General features: G+C 52.5%; 4 protein-coding genes and 1 long non-coding RNA gene across 6 annotated transcripts; 1 reads left to right on the top strand and 4 right to left on the bottom strand.

Moving 5' to 3' along the window:
• Positions 1–49: 49 nt before the first annotated feature.
• On the bottom strand, positions 50–2,660 carry mtfmt (mitochondrial methionyl-tRNA formyltransferase). Of its 2 annotated transcripts, XM_057012814.1 has the most exons (9): positions 2,321–2,660; positions 2,006–2,203; positions 1,563–1,685; positions 1,396–1,498; positions 1,230–1,305; positions 861–952; positions 705–783; positions 467–540; positions 50–350 (listed from the first exon to the last, which is right to left on the bottom strand). In XM_057012814.1, exons 1-9 carry the CDS (start codon positions 2,518–2,520, stop codon positions 198–200), a joined length of 1,098 nt encoding a protein of 365 aa, XP_056868794.1. In that variant the 5' UTR covers positions 2,521–2,660; the 3' UTR covers positions 50–197. The 2 variants fall into 2 exon arrangements, with proteins under 2 accessions (XP_056868794.1, XP_056868803.1); XM_057012823.1 differs by lacking the exon at positions 2,321–2,660 and having other exon boundaries at positions 1,940–2,203.
• A 581-nt stretch (positions 2,661–3,241) lies between these two features.
• On the bottom strand, positions 3,242–7,166 carry gpt2 (glutamic pyruvate transaminase (alanine aminotransferase) 2). The gene is made up of 11 exons (XM_057012751.1): positions 6,552–7,166; positions 5,949–6,038; positions 5,698–5,806; positions 5,460–5,593; positions 5,147–5,390; positions 4,986–5,065; positions 4,760–4,896; positions 4,465–4,639; positions 4,222–4,377; positions 3,901–4,013; positions 3,242–3,540 (listed from the first exon to the last, which is right to left on the bottom strand). Exons 1-11 carry the CDS (start codon positions 6,822–6,824, stop codon positions 3,384–3,386), a joined length of 1,668 nt encoding a protein of 555 aa, XP_056868731.1. The 5' UTR covers positions 6,825–7,166; the 3' UTR covers positions 3,242–3,383.
• A 513-nt stretch (positions 7,167–7,679) lies between these two features.
• Positions 7,680–10,674, bottom strand: c2h16orf87 (chromosome 2 C16orf87 homolog). The gene is made up of 4 exons (XM_057012836.1): positions 10,037–10,674; positions 8,993–9,092; positions 8,442–8,621; positions 7,680–8,361 (listed from the first exon to the last, which is right to left on the bottom strand). Exons 1-4 carry the CDS (start codon positions 10,100–10,102, stop codon positions 8,243–8,245), a joined length of 465 nt encoding a protein of 154 aa, XP_056868816.1. The 5' UTR covers positions 10,103–10,674; the 3' UTR covers positions 7,680–8,242.
• Positions 9,091–10,642, top strand: LOC130513795 (uncharacterized). The gene is made up of 2 exons (XR_008946834.1): positions 9,091–9,619; positions 9,798–10,642. It is a non-coding gene; the product is annotated as an uncharacterized LOC130513795 (long non-coding RNA).
• Positions 10,675–11,016: 342 nt separating the features above from the next.
• On the bottom strand, positions 11,017–17,090 carry vps35 (VPS35 retromer complex component). Its single transcript, XM_057012738.1, is given in 18 exon segments — positions 11,017–12,017; positions 12,115–12,258; positions 12,353–12,592; positions 12,700–12,879; positions 12,955–13,077; positions 13,256–13,411; positions 13,522–13,729; positions 13,839–13,987; positions 14,083–14,159; positions 14,162–14,178; positions 14,263–14,372; positions 14,453–14,536; positions 14,642–14,861; positions 15,102–15,284; positions 15,373–15,496; positions 15,657–15,753; positions 16,101–16,196; positions 16,943–17,090. Coding segments are annotated over 18 exon segments (2,391 nt in total). The 5' UTR covers positions 16,946–17,090; the 3' UTR covers positions 11,017–11,837.
• Positions 17,091–17,267: the final 177 nt, after the last annotated feature.

The raw sequence follows: 17,267 nt of genomic DNA, 5'->3' as shown, positions 1-17,267 counted from the left end.
GTGACAATGAGTTTGGGCCTCAAGTCTTTGATGAAAAACTGACAAGGGGTATAATTTAAGGCGAGTTTAATAATTGAAAACACAGCTTTGTGACGCCTCCCTATAAGAGTCCAAGAGTTTATATGGTGGCTACAATGACAGTGAGCTGTCTTAAAACAGACAGGAGGGTTTCCTGGAGGAAGAAGGTGGCGTCTCCATCACGACACCGTGCTGTCTCTCAGCAGCCGAGCTGGACTCGAGGTTCTGCTCACAAACGCTCCCTGGCCCGTCCGATGCAGGTAGCCGTTATAGAAGTCCGCCGCCGTCAGCCTCTTTTTTAGGAGAACAGCCTTGAATCCCACCCAGCCGTCCTGGATCAAAGAAAGGTTGCAGCTGAGACATTTAGGAGGGACATTACAAGGACGTTCTTTAAAATGCTTCCCATCTGAACCGTGTGTGTGTGTGTGTGTGCGTGAGCAAGACAAACCTTACAGCAAACAGCCAGAGTGTTGGAGTGCTTCTGATAACTTACAGAACCAGGGACTGGGTTCCTCCCATGATCTGCAACATTAAGGACAGAAGCGGTGAGGACGTGAGCCCAAACACCAGCGCTCATGGCTCCACGTCACCAGAAGACGGAGGAGACTGTATCCAGAACGAGCGTCCTGCGCTAGCATTTAATGAGATCCCTCAGATTATTGATTCGTTACAGCTGATTTTCTCACCCGATAATGAAATGTGACATTTTCCTGTAAAATCCAGAAGTTTGATTGTTCTTCCCATCCAGGTGGTCCTCAGCGGTATCTGGTAGAAGACATAACAAGTCATGACGACCAGGCTTCCGCAGCTTGAACACAACAGCAACGACCCGTATTTGTTACCCGCGATCCGATGGCGCGATACAGACAATCGATTTGGCTGCACGTCTGCTCTTCCCACACGATCCAGCTCATGGAGGTTCTGATCTTTGGAGCTATTTGGGATTAAGAAGGACATGGATAAGAAGTCCTCCTCTTGCAGCTGCCTTCAGACCACCACGATTAACAATGGAAGACAAAACCCAGCCGTGTTGAAGCTGGAACACGTGCAAGTTCTAACAAGAGCTTCCTAAACAACAACATCAAGGAGCCCAAACTCTCCTGCTATGGGTGAATAATGTTATGGGACCTGTTGCCTTTATGGCCCCGCCCACACTTCAGGAGGGGGACATGTTGAGGCGATCTTTCAGTCCCTTCTTCGGACCTACGTACCGAATGTTGCACCAATTTTACTCTGCTCCTTTTGGTGAGCCGCTTTGTCAGATAGTGTCCCCAACGTCTCCATCAGCTGCAGCGAAGGACACAAACACAGAGGCCTCGTCAGCACCCCAGAGACCAGCACCAGGAGCTCCGGCTGGACACGCTGCCCCTCACTCACCAGATGGGCCCCCTTGCACGCCAGAGCAGCTCCAAGCATTTCAGCAGTGCAGTGCTGAGGAACCGGATGGAGCTCCTGGCTCAGGATGGGGCCCACATCGAACCTGACACGGAGGACCCGTTACAAACGTGCGTCGCAGGAAGTAAACAACGGACACGTCTGCCAACCTGTGAGGGCGGATCTGCATGACGGTGACCCCCGTCACCGTGTCTCCAGCCAGGATGGTGTGAAAGACGGGTGCTGGACCACGCCACCTGGGCAGCAAGCTGGGGTGGACATTCAGCACGCCGCTGGACACACACACACACACACGCACACACACACACACACACACACATGCCTTTAGCGTAGTACAGGCTATGAAATTAGACTACCATGCTTGGACATTTTCAAGTACAAACAGTTTAGGAATAGTCTGTTTAAACTTCTGATGGACGTTTGTCCATGTTATTGATCTGACTACAGTTACCATGGTAACTTGTTGTGTTTAGTGACAGCAATAGAATGACTGCCGTGATATAAACGATGTGTAAATTGTATGTACACGTTCAAGCAGAAGCACATGATTTCTGGTCTTTATCACAGTTTCCAGCCACACAAGGAGACTGACTGTGGGAACTTGTTGAGGAGACTCTCGGGGAGTAAGCAGCCGAAGGACACCACCACCCCAACGTCGAACCGTCCCTCCACCTTTTGGGGGGGCCAGGTTTGGAGCGGCAGCTTGTGGTGTTGAGCAAACCTCTTCACTGGTGCATCACCAGACAAAGTCACCACTTCTAGGGACCCAACGATCCCCTCATTGGAGCTCCTGCACACAGGGTTCGTGTAACGTGAACACCTCGTGATATTAGAAACATCATTTTTAACACAGATGTTTTAATCAAAGACATGGTTCAGCCAAACGTCCGTCATTCAAGACGTTCACCTGCTGGATGTGAGAAGTTTCAGAGATTCTACAGCGAAGTTATCAGAGCCAAAGAAGAGAAGTCTCCACGGGGGTCCGAATGAGGACAGCCGCCGTTGCCCCCGACCGGACCCGGTCCTCCACAGGCTGCAGACACGACGGTGTTCGAAAGCTTCCAGTAATCGCAGATACGCTCCAGTAATCTTGCAGGTCCACCACATAATAATACCAACCCTGTCCTGCCTACAAGACCGGGTGTCCGGGGGCAGCGTGGACACTGTCAGCCTGATTGTTTTATTAATAACATTAAATTTGCCCTCGATGAACACAGCGCCGCTATTTACTTCCGGCTTTTCTTCTTCGACGGTGGCGGTTGTGGTAAGTTAAGTCACACAGAAACTCACTGTCGCCACCCCGCCACTGTGGTGAGTTGGAGTAGAAGAAAACAGGACGAATTTCCACTGCTTTAAAAGTTGTGGAGGGCAAAATTATTTTAGAAAAACATTTTAGACTCAATTTATTCACGATGCTGTAAAAGAGAAGGTAATATTGTCCATACGCACGAGGAGAAAATGAAAAACACAAATGATAGAAATGTTGAGTTTTACTTGGGTGAAAAGTATATTTAAAAAAAATCAGATTTCATTTTTATTACAGCAAAATAAACTGAAGTTTGTAACGATGTGAGGACACTAGCAGATAATCCAGACCGCTGCCTGTTAAAATACATCTGCTCACTTTGCTTTATTCTTCATTTGTTCTGGCCTTGAACCAGCTTTATATGGAATAAATGAAAGATTTGTATTATGACCAGGAGTGATTGTGTTGTTGCGGTGACGTGTGGCATTGACAGTCATGTTGGGGAAGGCAGGTGTGCTTCTGATAGCTGCAGACTAGAGACAAACATGACCAGGTCCCGTCCATCACTGACACCACAACGTGTAAATAAAAGTGTTTTATTGAGGCGTTTACAGATACCGTCTGTGAAAAAGGCACAATTCTGTAACATGTCCTCCAATACAATAGTAAACTTAAAGCTGGAGCAACTTTACACAGTTTGAAAGGTTTAAAGGTTGGTACATTTTCAGTCTGGTTGCTTTGACTTGTGGCTGGGTTGCTCTGGGTTGCTGCTGCTCATTTGAGGTTCTGCTTGCGAATATTCTTCCAGGAAATGCAGGTGGAATTCTTTCAGCTTTTGCAGGAGGATTTGTAGCTTGTCTGGACTGGGAAGGATAGTCATTCTAGGGAACACAATCAAATTAAATCGTTAAAAGTGCTACTCCAACAATTAAAGACACACAGCTGTGCTTCCATTCACAAGCCTTTGTACTGGGAAAATAACACAAACCAAGGAGTGAATAAAAGTGTGTAAAACAAGAGGTTGTTAGAACTAGACAACAATTACTGACGTCATAGAAAACATTTAATGTTTCTTTGACGGAAATCTTAAATATTTTGGAGCACTTGCGTCTCACGGCTCAGTGCCTTTGTCTCCCCCTCGCGGTGGTAAATATAACTGCAGGAGCCCGTCCGACGGCAAGCCTCGAGGTCCATTATGAAAAGGTGGTTTAATATGTTGCAATCACGGACAATAAACGGACCTGAAATGGTAGGTTCCCTGTCTCTGGCCAAACCCACTTCCTGGAACCACGCAGATGCCAGTTTCCTCCAACAGTTTCAGGCAGTAGAACATGTCAGGGGCCAACGATAAAGACTGCAAAACACACGCCAACAGGATGAGAACCATACGTTATTCCTTTATTCCTTTATCCGTTATGCCTTTATTCACGGCTCCCGTTGGGGCAGAAACAGCCGGAGCTTCTGGACCGACACAATAATTCAATGGAAACCCGTTTAAAAGGAATCGAATGACGTCGTATGACTGTTACGTGCCAACCAGAACACAGGAGACGCTAGCAGACCTCGGCTTCTTCCACAGCTGCTGGTGGGATGTAGATCTGGGGGAAGGCGTACATGGCTCCTTGCACCGGGTTGCACTTGATTCCTGGCACCGAGTTCAGGATTTGCTCTGTCAGACGGGCCTTGTGAGCCAGGGAGTCCAGCACCGTGTTCTTCTCCTGCACAACAGTCACAACACCTGAGCGCCAGCCGTCCTCAGGAGATGCTGAGCGACGTCATGGGGACAGGACGTGCTTTGATCATACCTTGGTAAACTGGGCATACGAGGGCTCGTGCTCTCTGGGCGGGTTCACTATCACGTCCATTGCTGCCTGTCCAGAGACGGGAGGACACAGGCGGACGGACAGCAGTTTGACCAGCTGGGCCTTGACCTGTGGATCCATGTTCAACACCTCCATGTAGCCTCCACGGAAACCACACCTACGAGAGGACGAGAGGAGAGTCGCAGCGGTCCAACAGGAACCGGGACGCAGGAGGGTGGAGGGTGGAACCTTCGTCTCCCTGTGGGGGGGGGGGGGGTCCTCAGCAGGAGATACTCACTCTCCGGTGTAGCCTTTGGAGGTGGAGTGGAAGGAGACCAGCTCCACACTGTTGAAGTACTCGGGACCCATCTCAAACAAAACCTTCTTGAAGGAGTGGAACCGGCAGTCCGCCGAGTACACGTTGTCTTGGTAGACCTGGGGAGATAAGAGACGGGGAGGGGGCTGTGGACGCTGCGCGTGCACGTGAGGAGAGCCAGGCCCAGCCGGGCCATACCTCATCATACCTCATCAGCCATGACAAACAGGTTCTCCTCACGGGCGAAGTGCAGCACCTCCTCGATACACTTCTTACTCTGCACCTGACCTACATAAGAACAAAGACCGTTCGAGTGGTACCGGAGGGGGGGTCCGGCCCAGAGTTCTGCTTCCGTTTGGCCCGGCCTACCTGTGGGGTTCCCAGGGTTGATGATGCAGAGGACTCTGGGCTGGCAGTGCTGCTTGGCTGCCCGGTGGGCCCGCTGCAGCTCCTCGGTGTCCAGGGCCCAGCAGTTGGCTTCATCCAGGTAGTAGTTGACCTGCACCGCCTCCAGCTCCGAGATGGCAGCGGAGTAGAGCGGGTACTGAGGGATGGGAATCATCACGCCGGTCCGGGACGGGCCCTGACCCGACACCAGCAGCTTCAGGATGCTCTAGAGCGAGAAGACCGTCAGGAACAGAGGGCAGGCGAGGCCAGACCAGCGTGAGGCTGCTGCTCGTACCATGATCCCGTCACTGGCGCCGGTGGTGAGGTACACGTCGCTCCAGTCAGACGGGACCCCGCGGTCCCTCCGGGTGATGTAATCAGCAACATCCCGGCGGATACAGTCCACCCCCTGGCTCGCACTGTAGGACCCTGAGTGATAGAACACCACTGGGTCGGCTGGTGGGCCACATCCCCTCACCTGTGTCTCAGGCTACGTGGAGCCGAGTCTGGACGTGAGCCAGCAGCATACAAACCTACACTGTGACCTCCGCAGTCCTGGAGGACACGGCGTGCTCGTTGCTTGGCGTCTTCGGGGAACGCCGGGCTGTGCATGAGTTCTGGGAAACAGCAGAGAGCCACCACCTGCCCCACAACACAAGAAACACCATGGCAACAGGAGCAACAGGCACGTTTGTCTCTCTGAAACCACAACGTCCACACTCAACCCTTCCTCCAGACCTCAGAATGGTCTCAGAATGGTCTCAAACCTGCTCGGCACACTCACCTGGCGGAGGAACGTGATGGGCTGTTGGCCCATGGCGTGCGCGTCCCCAATGTTGGCCCTGATCACCTCTGCAAAGGGCTGCTTCACCCCCTACACGCAGCAAAGGGATCCACGTTTAAAGAGGCTCGGGATGAAGACACGCACCATTTCTGTCCAAACTACCAAAAACCTGCAAACTGCGGGTTTGAATAAGTCATAACTCGGCTCATAAATCCACATTTACGACCAAATGTTGAGACAAAAGTGTGTAAAACGGCGTTAATGTCTCTATGTCGATGAGGAATCAACATAAAAGGCTGAGTTAGAAAACACAATCAAACCCTTCGGACGCGCGCGCGCTCTCCCCGCCCGGCCCCGCCCTCCCGGAAAGGGCGCGAGGGCGCGCGCGCGAACAGGTGCGGATGGAGGATGCGCAGGGATGACGCAACCCTGGAGCTGGACGCGAAGGGCGATATTAATAAAATTAGAACCCGGGGGGGAGAAGAGCTGCTGCCGCCATGACGGCGGGTGGCGTCGCGGTCGGTGTCGCCGCGCGCGCGCGCGCAGGCCCGTCTGCTAACCCCCGGTTAACCGTCTGCTAACCGACCAGGTTGGGGCGCTTACCTGCTGCATTTCCCGCTCGAGGTCCCCCGCTTTCATAACGATGGGCCCCCTCACGGCGTACTCCACCGCCTTCACCTGCGGGTTGAGGGTCGCCATGGTCAGGCTCTTCCCCCGCAGCCCGGCCCGGGCGGCCGTCTGCTCCACGGCCGCTGCCTCCACCGTGCTGAAGGCTCCGAGCCCGCACCGCTGCGGGGGCCGGCGGGGCCTCATCCAGGGGTAAGAGCCCCCCGGCCGCAGCGGGATGCGGGGTACCCGTGTGGCCACACGGTACATGGTTCCTCCTCGGCTCGGTCGAGATAGTGGATCAATAACGACTCTCCCACCACCAGAGTGCGCGGAGCGCGTCCCCCGCTGCCTACACGCGCGCTTTCATGCCCGGGACCATCACCATGCCAACCTCCATCTTTTTCAATAAGCTTTATTGACAGAACGTCCCTTTTAGATCTGATAACGCTCCTAAAAACACCCTTTTTTCCCCCGTTGAAAAAGCAAACGTGACGTTACAGATTTACAGTTAAAACAAGCGGAAGACGAATAAAGGGAATTTCAGGTCACATTTACACGCAGATTGTGGATCTGGTCAGGAACCACTGACCGTCTGTGTCCTCTACTTCTGACCATCGTCATTTTACCGTTTTTATAATTGTATTTAATATGACGTCAACAACCATGACGCGACTCCAACGCGGTGCTCTTATTGTGAAAATCCCCGGAAATCCGCTCAGGTGTGCAAACACGGGCGAACGCCGAATTAGTCTGAACTAATTAGGCAAACGTGGGCGAACATGTGCAAACATTCTCTTAAAAAACTGTCCACTTGAACCGAAACGTTCGAAAACACGGAGCTTTTATTGTGGAGGCTGGTTTCACCTCCCTACTTCCGCTTTGAGTTTTCACCACAAAGGTCGGATAAAAGAACAAACTTTGATTTACCGAAGCCTCTTACCGAAATAGGGCCAAAATGGGATTTCACGTGATCCAACCTGATCACTATTTAACGTAAACTTTATACAACTATTGTAAATTAGATTTGGCAACAATCTTTTCTTAAAAAAAAAAAATATATATATAGATGTTCCTAAGAAAGCTGTTTATGATCAAGCTGCCAAGTCAGCCAGATGGCTCATATTTGATAGGTAGTCTCTTTATTTAATGAAAACAGAAGAAAATCTAAACATTAATAAGTGTTGTCATGACAACATGACACCCTCAGGTCCTGTTATAAAATATTAATAACCCAGCGGGAACGTGTGCTCGATGGAGGCCGAGCTGGTCGCTTCTATGATACAAAATCAAAATCTTTGACTGCATCTTTGTGCAGGAACCAGGTTTGCATGTTTAAAGCTGCAGCTTTGAGGCAATTAAAAGTCTGGGGCTTTTAAAAAAGAAGGCCCGTTAGCAAGAAGCTAGGAGCTTTTTTCCGTCCCAACGTTAGCCGAGCTGGTAACGAAGGCGTCCTAAATCCGAGGCCTCCGCCCATGGTGCTGGGAAGGTCCGTCCACGGCCTGCACAACCCACACTGGCAGCTTTGGTCTCGTGCTAGCGTGCGTTGGGAGGGCGGCGGCCTGCTTCCACTCGCGTTTATTCGCTCTTCAAAGCGTCTCTGACCATTTGGGACAGGCGTGTCTCTACAGGTCCGCTCCAGCCTTCCTCGGCCGGTCCTCCTTGGTGTCTCCGGGTCCCTCGGCCTGCTAGAGGATGAGCGTCTGGCCCAGGATTTTGCGGTTGATTTCAGCCAAGGCCACAGAGAAGACGAAGGCCTTCTCATCCGAGAGACCGGCGTAAATGTCCACTTCCTTCTCCTGTTTCTCTGGAAAAAAACAGGGAGATTAAGAGCGTCGATCAGGCCAGATGTTCCAGGCAGGTCCAGGAGGCGGCTGCTTCATTTACCTCTGTCGTCCTCCTGCTTCTTCACCCCCACGGTCTTGGGTCTGCCCCGGCCTCTCCGGATGGGGTCGGACTGGCTGTTGGCCCGGGACCTCCTCCTGTTCTCCATGTCGCTGGTTAAGGAGGAGTCGATGCGCTCCCTGCGGATGCGCTCCGTCCTCCTCCGCTTCAGGTCCAGCTTGTCTGCAGAAAGGATCCCGATGAGACTCAGCACGCGGAGCGAGCACGGCTGCCCGACATGTGCACGTGGGGGCCACGGCCGGAACCCTCCGTAGGGTCAGACAGACCTGGAAACATCTAACCTGGAACCGGACTTCCTCCTTCTGGCTACAGTCAGAAACCAGAAAACTTCCACCAGCAAAGGAGGACGATTTCAGCTGATTCTGATCAGAAATATTTTACTAACGAGCTAAATACGTAGCCACAGCTGTAATCTGCTACATGTCCCTCTAATGTTCACACACACACACACACACACACACACACACACACACACACACACACACACACACACACACACACACACACAGAGAATAAATGGAACGGTGGCCTACCTGCTATAGCGGGAGAAGATCGCTCGTTTAATTTGGCGTTCAGGAGCTTCCTGCTAATAAAGACGTAGCCACATGGACACGACTTACAGGCGACTGGGATCTGCAGGAAACAAAGGATTCGGTCTGAACTCCTCGCGTCTCTAATGCTGCACGTCCAGCAGACCAGACTGGGTTAAACGGCTCTACTACGCACGTCTCATCACGTCACCCTGGTACCTCCTGTCATCGAGCTGAAGACAGGTCAGTTTAGGGTGAGGTCCACACCTGCTCCATGTTGCACTGATCAAGGGGGTTAGAAGAGCCCAACTGGGGCAGTTTTGGTGTTGGAGGAAGGAACGAGCTCAGAGTTGTGGAGGTTAGAGGTTTCTCAAGTCTCCAGCGTGAAGGTTTGAGGTCCAGTTGCAACAGCAAAGCTTTGTGGAGACGCCACCGAAGACGGGAGAGAGGAATCAAGTCCTGGAGGAGCGTCTGAAGGATCCAGGAGGCTGACCGCACCAGAACCTCCTGCTACTCACCCTGAATCCGCTAGAACCGCCCGAGGAACCGGCTGGTTGAGTGGAGGTGGACGGAGGCCCACAGAGCCACATTTATGGGTGGGGAGAACTTTCCGAACCTACAACGCGACGGGTGTGTTCTGGCTGCTTGTATCAGCCTCAAACCTCCGTTCAAATCACCCCAATTGTTGGTTGTGAACCTCAAATATGTGTGAAATGCTTTTATTTCCGAGGAGGCTAAGACATTAATAGTGGCAGAGTTAAGCTTTATAGATTCAGGAGATGACTTCTCACTCGTTTCTTCCTCTCAGATGAGCACCAAACTACTGATCCCAGGCTCCAAACGCCATGTTAGCGGCTGATCTGTTGGCGTGTTGCTCCCACGCCTGCGTGGAGTTGGATCGATCATTGGGGAAGAGAAGAAGGTTTCTCGTGCAAAGATCAGCAGCAACTTTGAGGCTCCCAGCCCAGCAGCCAGCTGGCCCCATTTCGGCTCCTCTTATTCCTAACATCTGGGACACAGACAGCCGAGCAACCTTGATCATCTTACCTGTTGGTCGCATTCAGGACAAGACTTCGTAGCCATTTTGACTTTCTTTGTTTTATTAGTCGACATAGTCCGTTTCCTGGGGCCACACAGCGACGGCTCTGCGGTAGCGACACCACCTCGCAACTTCCTCCCGCACCTCACAGACGATCACTTACAGCCTACAAACGTCGCTAATACGCGCACACTAGTAGACACGCACGAATGTGGAGAAATGACAGCGCACACAACACACACCAACAGTGCGGAGAGCCTCGCTCGCGCGCATGCGCAGTGGCAACGCTACAGATGCTGTGTTGCGTTCGCGGTCACCGGGGAAAACATAACGCGGAGCCGAGATGAGTTCAAATCAATATCGACACTTTGCTTTTGTTGGGCACGAGAGCGGGTGATCGGAAGGGACGTTGTTACTAAAGCTTTGATGCAGAGAACGAGGTCACACGTGAGGAAGATAAAAGCACCACGGGATGGAAGGCAACCACTGAAACACCGTTTCCGGGATCATTTTGAATGTGGCACATTTGGGGCTTTTCGTGCTTTTAGTTTGAAGGGTCACAATGTGACTGATGAAGGTAATAAAGCTTATCTAATAAAAAAAACACTTGTCCATGTCAAGGTGTGTGTGTGTGTGTGTGTTCCCCGAGGATTTACACACTACACCAGGTTATTATTAATGTTATTACTGCCATTATTATAATATTATTGCTCTGACAAATGTGGTTGCAATAATGAGGACATTTTCCCGAGTTGAGCAAAAGCTGCTCATTTTAATTCTATTTTTAAAAAATATCAATCTAACTTTAATACTGCTAACATAATGGAGATTCAGCGGGTCCGAGCACAGTTCTTTTGATAGCTGCTGTGCACAGTACAACTATTAAATATGAGAATAAATGTAAGTGATCAGTGGTAAAGGGCCGCAGATCAAAGACTGTGGGCTGTTGTGAACAAACACACACACGACCAAAACAACACACTCCAAATATTGATAGCATTTTAATTTTTGCATATGCTGCGTGTAAAACTAACAAAATGCAAAGATGCGTTGCTAATTCTCAACTTACGCCAGCAAATGATAACGATAATCACTATTTAAATCTGCTTTTATCCGAGTTACAAGTTTACACACAGACTTGAATGGAAATTGGTCGCCGCTGCCTCCGGCAGAGGAGCGAGGGGAGGAGGAGAGCGGTCAGGGAATGACTCTTACACACATCTGGGAATCAGTGCAGCAGCTTACGGAGCATGCAACCCTGGGGACACACGCCGCCGCCCGACAGCATCGAGACGGGACACGTGGGATTAGATTCTGGTGGCGTTTAGAGAAGAGGGGGGGCCGAGGCGTGAACGAGCATGCTGCACCAGGGCTGAACGGTTTGAACCTTTATTGCGGCTCTAACCTTTTTAACCTTTTTTTTATCTTAATTTTAATGACGAGACTGCAGCGTGATGCTTGGAAGGTCGCACATGCTCCCACCAGCCTGGTCCACTGCGGGTGACTCGGGGTGGGGGGCCGTCTGTGGCGCTCAGATGTTACTCAGAGGACACGTGAATAAGAGCAGACGGCTCGGTGACACACCACAATAAATAACCCCTCTGAATGGGTCAAACGGGAGCCCCCACAGCACCGGGGCCTCAGACCTGCACCCACCCGTGGCGTCGCTGCTTCTGAAGAGTGGAGGCTAATGGAAATGACAGGAGGAGCACACTCGTTTAGCTCTGGTTGACGATGACTCTGCAAGTGTGTGTAAAGTTTAATCAGGATGTTGGTGAGACAATCTGTGGAGGGCCTGGTGAATCCAGATTAGAGGACCAGGCCCTCGTAGGCGGGCCCCTCAGACTCAGGAGACTCCCTCTGCAGGCGCAGGTGCTCCAGTGTGTTTTGGAAGTGTTTGTTGATCTGCTCCGTCTCCTCGCTCGGCTCCAGGTTGGGAAGATCTTCTCTGATCTTCTGGATGAGCTGGTTCAGCACCTGCACAGTCACCTGAAGGGGCGGAGCGGAAACGCACAGGATTCAGAGGCGAACGCCAGCTACGATCAGGAGCGGCAACGCTAGCAAACCGGCGTGCACGTCTTCCTACCGCATCGTTCTCCCTCTCGTAGAAGCAGACGTATCGGTTGAGGATCTCGATGAAAAGCTGGACCTGCAGCGATGGGTCCATGCACTGGTTGGCGATCTTCAGGGCTTTCTTGAGACACTCCATCACCCGCTTGCCATCACGGATCTACAGACGGCAGCGTCGTTAGCACCACGCGGACAAGTCGAGAAGCCCGGCCTCCAGGAAGCCTGGACGGGGACCCTCTCAAAAAAAGACCCACCTCTTCGCCACTTTTATCGGTGCTGCGCCCGGACCAGAACAGGTGGGCGCAGATGCTGACGGCTCGGCACTGGTCGGGCTTTTTCAGCAGCTTGGAGGCGGCCAGGGCACACTGAGTCCTCAGGGGCTCGTGGTTCTCCTCACTGAAGCACCGCATCCTCTCGAAGGTGCCGATGATCAGCGTGATGGCTGCCAGCTGGGCCTTGGAGTCGCTGATCTCGTCTTCGTAGAGAGAGAAGGCCTGGGGGGAGGGAGGTGCCCGGTTAAAGATAAATCCCCGGAAGGGATAAAGCGGTTAAGGAGAGGAGAATCGTGACCTCCGAGCTCCCTACGAACTGATGAACCCACCTGTGACATGAACTCGTACGCGACAGTCTCGTGGTTTTCAAAGCCGATTTCGCCGGCAGCCAGCGCCCCCTGCAGGAAGAGGCGGAGCGGCAGCTCTGCAAGCTCCGCCTTGATAAGAGCACTGATGGTCTGGTGAGCGAAGGAGAAGATCTTCTGGCACTTCTTTTCCCACTTGTCATCCTGCCAAAGATGCAAATGCAGCCGATTAACACCCGTGTGAGCAAAGATGAAGCCACGTGAGGGGCGCGGACCCACCAGGGAAGCGTTTTCCTTGTATCTGAAGGACAGCTGGTAGGCAGCAAAGACGAGGGGAGGGAGGGTGTAGCGGATCCGCTGGTTCCCACCGGCACCAAAGTGTTTCCGCGCTGTGTTTAATATCTGAGGGAGCGAGGAGAGAAAGTTTCAGGTTAAAACGTTTGGAGTTCCTAAAGTTTGCTGCAGGTTCAGACTTGATGTGGACTCCACACTAAAGGCCGTTTCTCAGACTCTGCAGTAAAATGAAGTTCTAAGTCCAGCGTCTAGTTCGGGTCTGTGCTCGAAAAGGAAGAGGACCCACGAGATACTGTTGGTCGGGGTCGTCGGAGTGAAGCAGGTGGATGAAGCGCCCCACGAGGCTCTGCTCTTCGGCAAAGTCTTCTGGGTCCGGCTCATCGGCCGGCTGGTCGGGCTGGTCCTGGATCAGCGTGGACACCAGGTTCAAGATGGCGTCCACCTACAGGAAGCAGACGCTCTCGATTAAACGTGCAGTTTGCCACCGATCACGTTCAGGTCAGAACCTGGCGCCGCCTCCTCCTCCCCGGGTCTCTGAGAGCTGGGGCTGACCTGTTCCTGGGCCACGATGGTGGTGTTGTAGTCCAGCGTGTTGCTCAGCACGTAGCAGCTCATGCTCTTGCGCGACTCGTAGTCAAAGTACTCGAAGAGAGGCGGGAAGTGTTTGAGCTGGAGGACCGTCAGGATGTTGTTGTAGGTGTCCACCGGGATCTTCAGCAGCCGGGTCAGCTCCTTCGACACCGCGCTGCTGGTGGCGATGCTGCGGAGGGGAGGAAGGTAGCGAGAATCAACAGCAATCAACTGGACCTGATGGAGGAGGGCCAGGGCGCCACACCGTCCAGAGGGGCTCCTCAGAACCCAGGACTTACTGTTCCAGGTTGAGCTTGTTAAATATTTCCACGGTGCCTTCCAGGACCTTGTCCACATAGTCCACTCGATCAGGGTAGCACTTCATGGCCAGGTTGATGAGCGACACCTGGAGAGAGACCACGTCCTCCGAGGGCATGTCCTGGCGAGACTGAAGGACAAGCGCGGCGAGCGTGAGCACGGGCAGAGCGGCGCTCTGGAGTCCCACTGGACAAACCGGGCCGGTCCCGGATCAGCTCCTCTCACCTGAATGACCGTGGCCACTTGTTGAGAAAAGATGTCAAAGAGTTTGATTTCGGCAGGGATGCCGGGGCCGTCCTCCGGTGGGCGAACAGGGCCAGTCTGGAAGACCGGGGCTTGCATGAGTCACCACGGTAACGCCTAGCTGGGATGTGAACCCCGGGAAATGCTGAGGACCTGCGTTACCTGTCGATGAGCGCAATGATGATGTTCTTCACGTTGACGTGTTGGTGAAGCTCAGCACAGGAGCGCAGGAACGGGTTGAGCGTCTGGAGGTGAAACTCGTCCGGGAACACCTTTAAAAACGAGACGCTCTTAGCCGCCGCCGGTCGAGGAACAAAGCGAACGACCTCGCCCACGTGGCCGCGGAGCTCACCTGGATGATGCACTCCATCAGATACTCCTGAGCCAGCGAGTCCCTGCAGTTCACCACCTGCTCCAGGACTCCTGAGAGAACAATCTGTGGAGAGACGCAGCACTTTCCATGATCCCTGAACGCACCACGGAGATTTGAGCGTCCAAATCCATGGTAACCGCACGAGAGCCAAGCCTCAAAGAGACCCACCTGCTTGTACTTGTCCACATTGACCCCCTCCAGCTGGCTGAGCCGAACTAGGTTAGTGCCCACCAGGATCCTCAGCTCCTGCCGCTCCTTCTCTCTCTTCTCTCTGTCTCGACTGTGACCCTGATGCTGCATCCTGACCCATAATTTGTTCATCTCAGCAAAGTTCAGCAGGACAAAGTCAACGGAGTCATTGATATCACCTGTTAATTCCTCCGAATCCCTGTGGAGTGAAAGGGCGACGTCTTTATCGCGTCACAACACCCATCGAAACAACAACGTGCTCGACAAAACAAAGTTACAGCTACAGGAGGGAGACGAGCTAGCGTTCAACTCCTCCAACGCTGCTGCTCGGCAAGGCTGCAGAACCTGCTCGCTCAACAGTGAAGATTAATGCGGCGTGTCCGCCAACAACACGTGCACGCGCACGGGCGTGCGCGCACGCGGCTGCTCGCTGACTTACTCTGCCTGCTCTCCATCATCAGGCAGGATGTTGCGGGTGCACTGCAGCAAGTAGTTTCTGAGGAAGAGCCCTCGGAGAGGGTGCTGAACCCCCCGGCACATCTCCACCAGGTCCTTCAGAATGTCCTTACGGGACTGGGGGAAGGAGCGCACGTACACCACCCCCACGGTGATGAGCAAATACCTGCGGACAGGCCAAAACACTGCTCTAGAGCTCCGGGATGGAGGGCTTGAATATTAAAACACCCAGGGAACGGGGGGGCGGCACTCACAATCTGGGGATGATGTTTCCTGCATACTGGACCAGCTCGTAGAGATCGGCCACCTTGCGTCCTTTGGCGAACTCATCGGTGAGATACACTTCCAGGTAGTGGAGCTCGTCAGAGATAGCCATGTCTGGAGGTCGGTCAGGAACCCAAACTAGCTCACCATCACACACACGGACACGCACGCGCACGCTCGGCACAGCGGCCGCAGTGGCAGGTGGCAGGAAGGTCGAATGAGTCGCTACACGGGCCTGAATCAGCATAAACGACCTTGAAACCAGAAAGGATACACAGCTCATAGTAGCTCTTGGGGGAGAGCATGGAGGTCCGGAGCTCACCGAGCATGTTGGAGGCGTGCTTCAGAGCATCCATCAGCTTGTTCTTGTCCTGCAGAACACATGAGAGTCAGGGGAAGCACGGGAACAGAAGGAAGACGGGGAGCACTCGGGCCAGCAGGAGTTCTGATGTCCCTCTCAGAAGAGACACAGGAAGAGTAAACCCGTGTCAGGACGGCGGCCCGTCTCGCCAGCAGAACCAGCAGACCGCAGGCGGGTCGTTACCCTGAGCTGTCCCATCCAGTCAGCGACGCAGGCGGGAGTTTGACCCAAAGCAGGAACCAGATACGCGGCCATTTCTTTTGGTTTTTCTTAACTTGTATACAAAGTAAGTGTGTTTAACGGAGCTAAATTAGGGCGCAGAAAGAAGAACTTGGTGGATGTTGTGGACCAACGTACCAGGCATCGTTTCATCTGGAAGGACTGGACCTTGACAGCCTGAACGGCTTCATCCAGAAGTTTCTCCTGCTCGTCCTGAGGAGACTGTGTGGTTGGCTGCAAAGCATTAGAACCCATTTAGACCCATTTAGACCTTTCACTTCCTCCACCACCGGCTCTTACCAAAGAACTGAAAATATCCACACAATAACGTGACAACAGTCGGCCGAGCAGCCTGAAGCCAAAGCAGGTTGACTGGATGCAGCGTGTAATAGATTAGGTACCTGGTTCCTCCCCAGCCTTATCTGCCTCCCATCAACAGGTTTACGGCAGATTCTGGTCTTCCTGACCCGGCTGCTTTCTCGACCCTTAGCTACATTTCGGGTAGGAATGTGTTCCCGATTGATGCTAGCTGATATATTTACCAGCCCCCAGGTGTTAACTTATACACCAAAACATTTAGCCTCTGTAAAATATAGCATAGCAAAGCGGAAGACAGGGCTAGCAAACATTAGCATTGGCCTTTTCGCCGTCACCAATTTCTCCCTGATGCCTAACAAGCATCCATATTGACTGATTGTGCTCAACAAATGGAGACGAAACACCGTGACTTACAGAGGAAATTAGTGGGATAAATGAGGAGAGAGGCTAAACGGCTGCTCGGCTGCGGACAGAGCTAGCTAGCCCGCTAACTGTCCAGCTAGCTCTGTTTGTCGTTACCTCTGAAACGTTAGGCCACGGTAACGCTACAACTAAAGGTCTGCCTTTGCTTGGTTCGTTCCATCATCAGCAAGGACTGCGTGCGTGGAGCAGAAGGTAGACTATTGAGTATTAGCCGATAAAGTATTCGGAAAAAAGCTTACCATGATTCTTGGGAGATGTGTATTCGAGCCGTCGGAGAAGCTAAGTTGTCATGTGACTCACAGGAATGCTGCGTTCAGGGTCTCCACAAACACGTGGGAAAGGGAAGACTCGCAGGCTGCGGGGGCTTTACGCGATTGACTAATTATAAAAGATTTTCGATGTCACAAGACTCAAAGGTGCAGGGAACAGCTCGGCTACACCTTAAAACGGGGGAAGGTTTATTTTCCTACCTCATTTTTGACGAAAAACAACTTTATGCAAATATTTTATTCCTCCATGAAAAGTTCAAAAGGAGACAATAAAGCGAACAGCAAGCTGTAGCAA

Source organism: Takifugu flavidus, chromosome 2 (assembly GCF_003711565.1).
Source record: "Takifugu flavidus isolate HTHZ2018 chromosome 2, ASM371156v2, whole genome shotgun sequence".
NCBI classification, from domain to species: Eukaryota; Metazoa; Chordata; class Actinopteri; order Tetraodontiformes; family Tetraodontidae; genus Takifugu; species Takifugu flavidus.
Note: the sequence above shows the minus strand (reverse complement) of the source record. Positions and strands in the feature narration are given on the sequence as shown.

Excerpts from the sequence above, each read along its gene's own strand:
- mtfmt (XM_057012814.1), bottom strand. The coding sequence starts at position 2,520 with ATGTGGTGGACCTGCAAGATTACTGGAGCGTATCTGCGATTACTGGAA. Across the intron at positions 1,306-1,395 it reads CGTGCAAGGGGGCCCATCTG|CTGATGGAGACGTTGGGGAC; the intron begins GTGAGTGAGGGG and ends CCTTCGCTGCAG. Across the intron at positions 541-704 it reads ATGTCACATTTCATTATCGG|ATCATGGGAGGAACCCAGTC; the intron begins GTGAGAAAATCA and ends TTAATGTTGCAG.
- gpt2 (XM_057012751.1), bottom strand. The coding sequence starts at position 6,824 with ATGTACCGTGTGGCCACACGGGTACCCCGCATCCCGCTGCGGCCGGGG. Across the intron at positions 5,066-5,146 it reads CAACCCTGGGAACCCCACAG|GTCAGGTGCAGAGTAAGAAG; the intron begins GTAGGCCGGGCC and ends GTTCTTATGTAG. Across the intron at positions 3,541-3,900 it reads CAGGGAACCTACCATTTCAG|AATGACTATCCTTCCCAGTC; the intron begins GTCCGTTTATTG and ends TGTGTTCCCTAG.
- c2h16orf87 (XM_057012836.1), bottom strand. The coding sequence starts at position 10,102 with ATGTCGACTAATAAAACAAAGAAAGTCAAAATGGCTACGAAGTCTTGT. Across the intron at positions 9,093-10,036 it reads GTCCTGAATGCGACCAACAG|ATCCCAGTCGCCTGTAAGTC; the intron begins GTAAGATGATCA and ends TGTTTCCTGCAG. Across the intron at positions 8,362-8,441 it reads GAAGCAGGAGGACGACAGAG|AGAAACAGGAGAAGGAAGTG; the intron begins GTAAATGAAGCA and ends GTTTTTTTCCAG.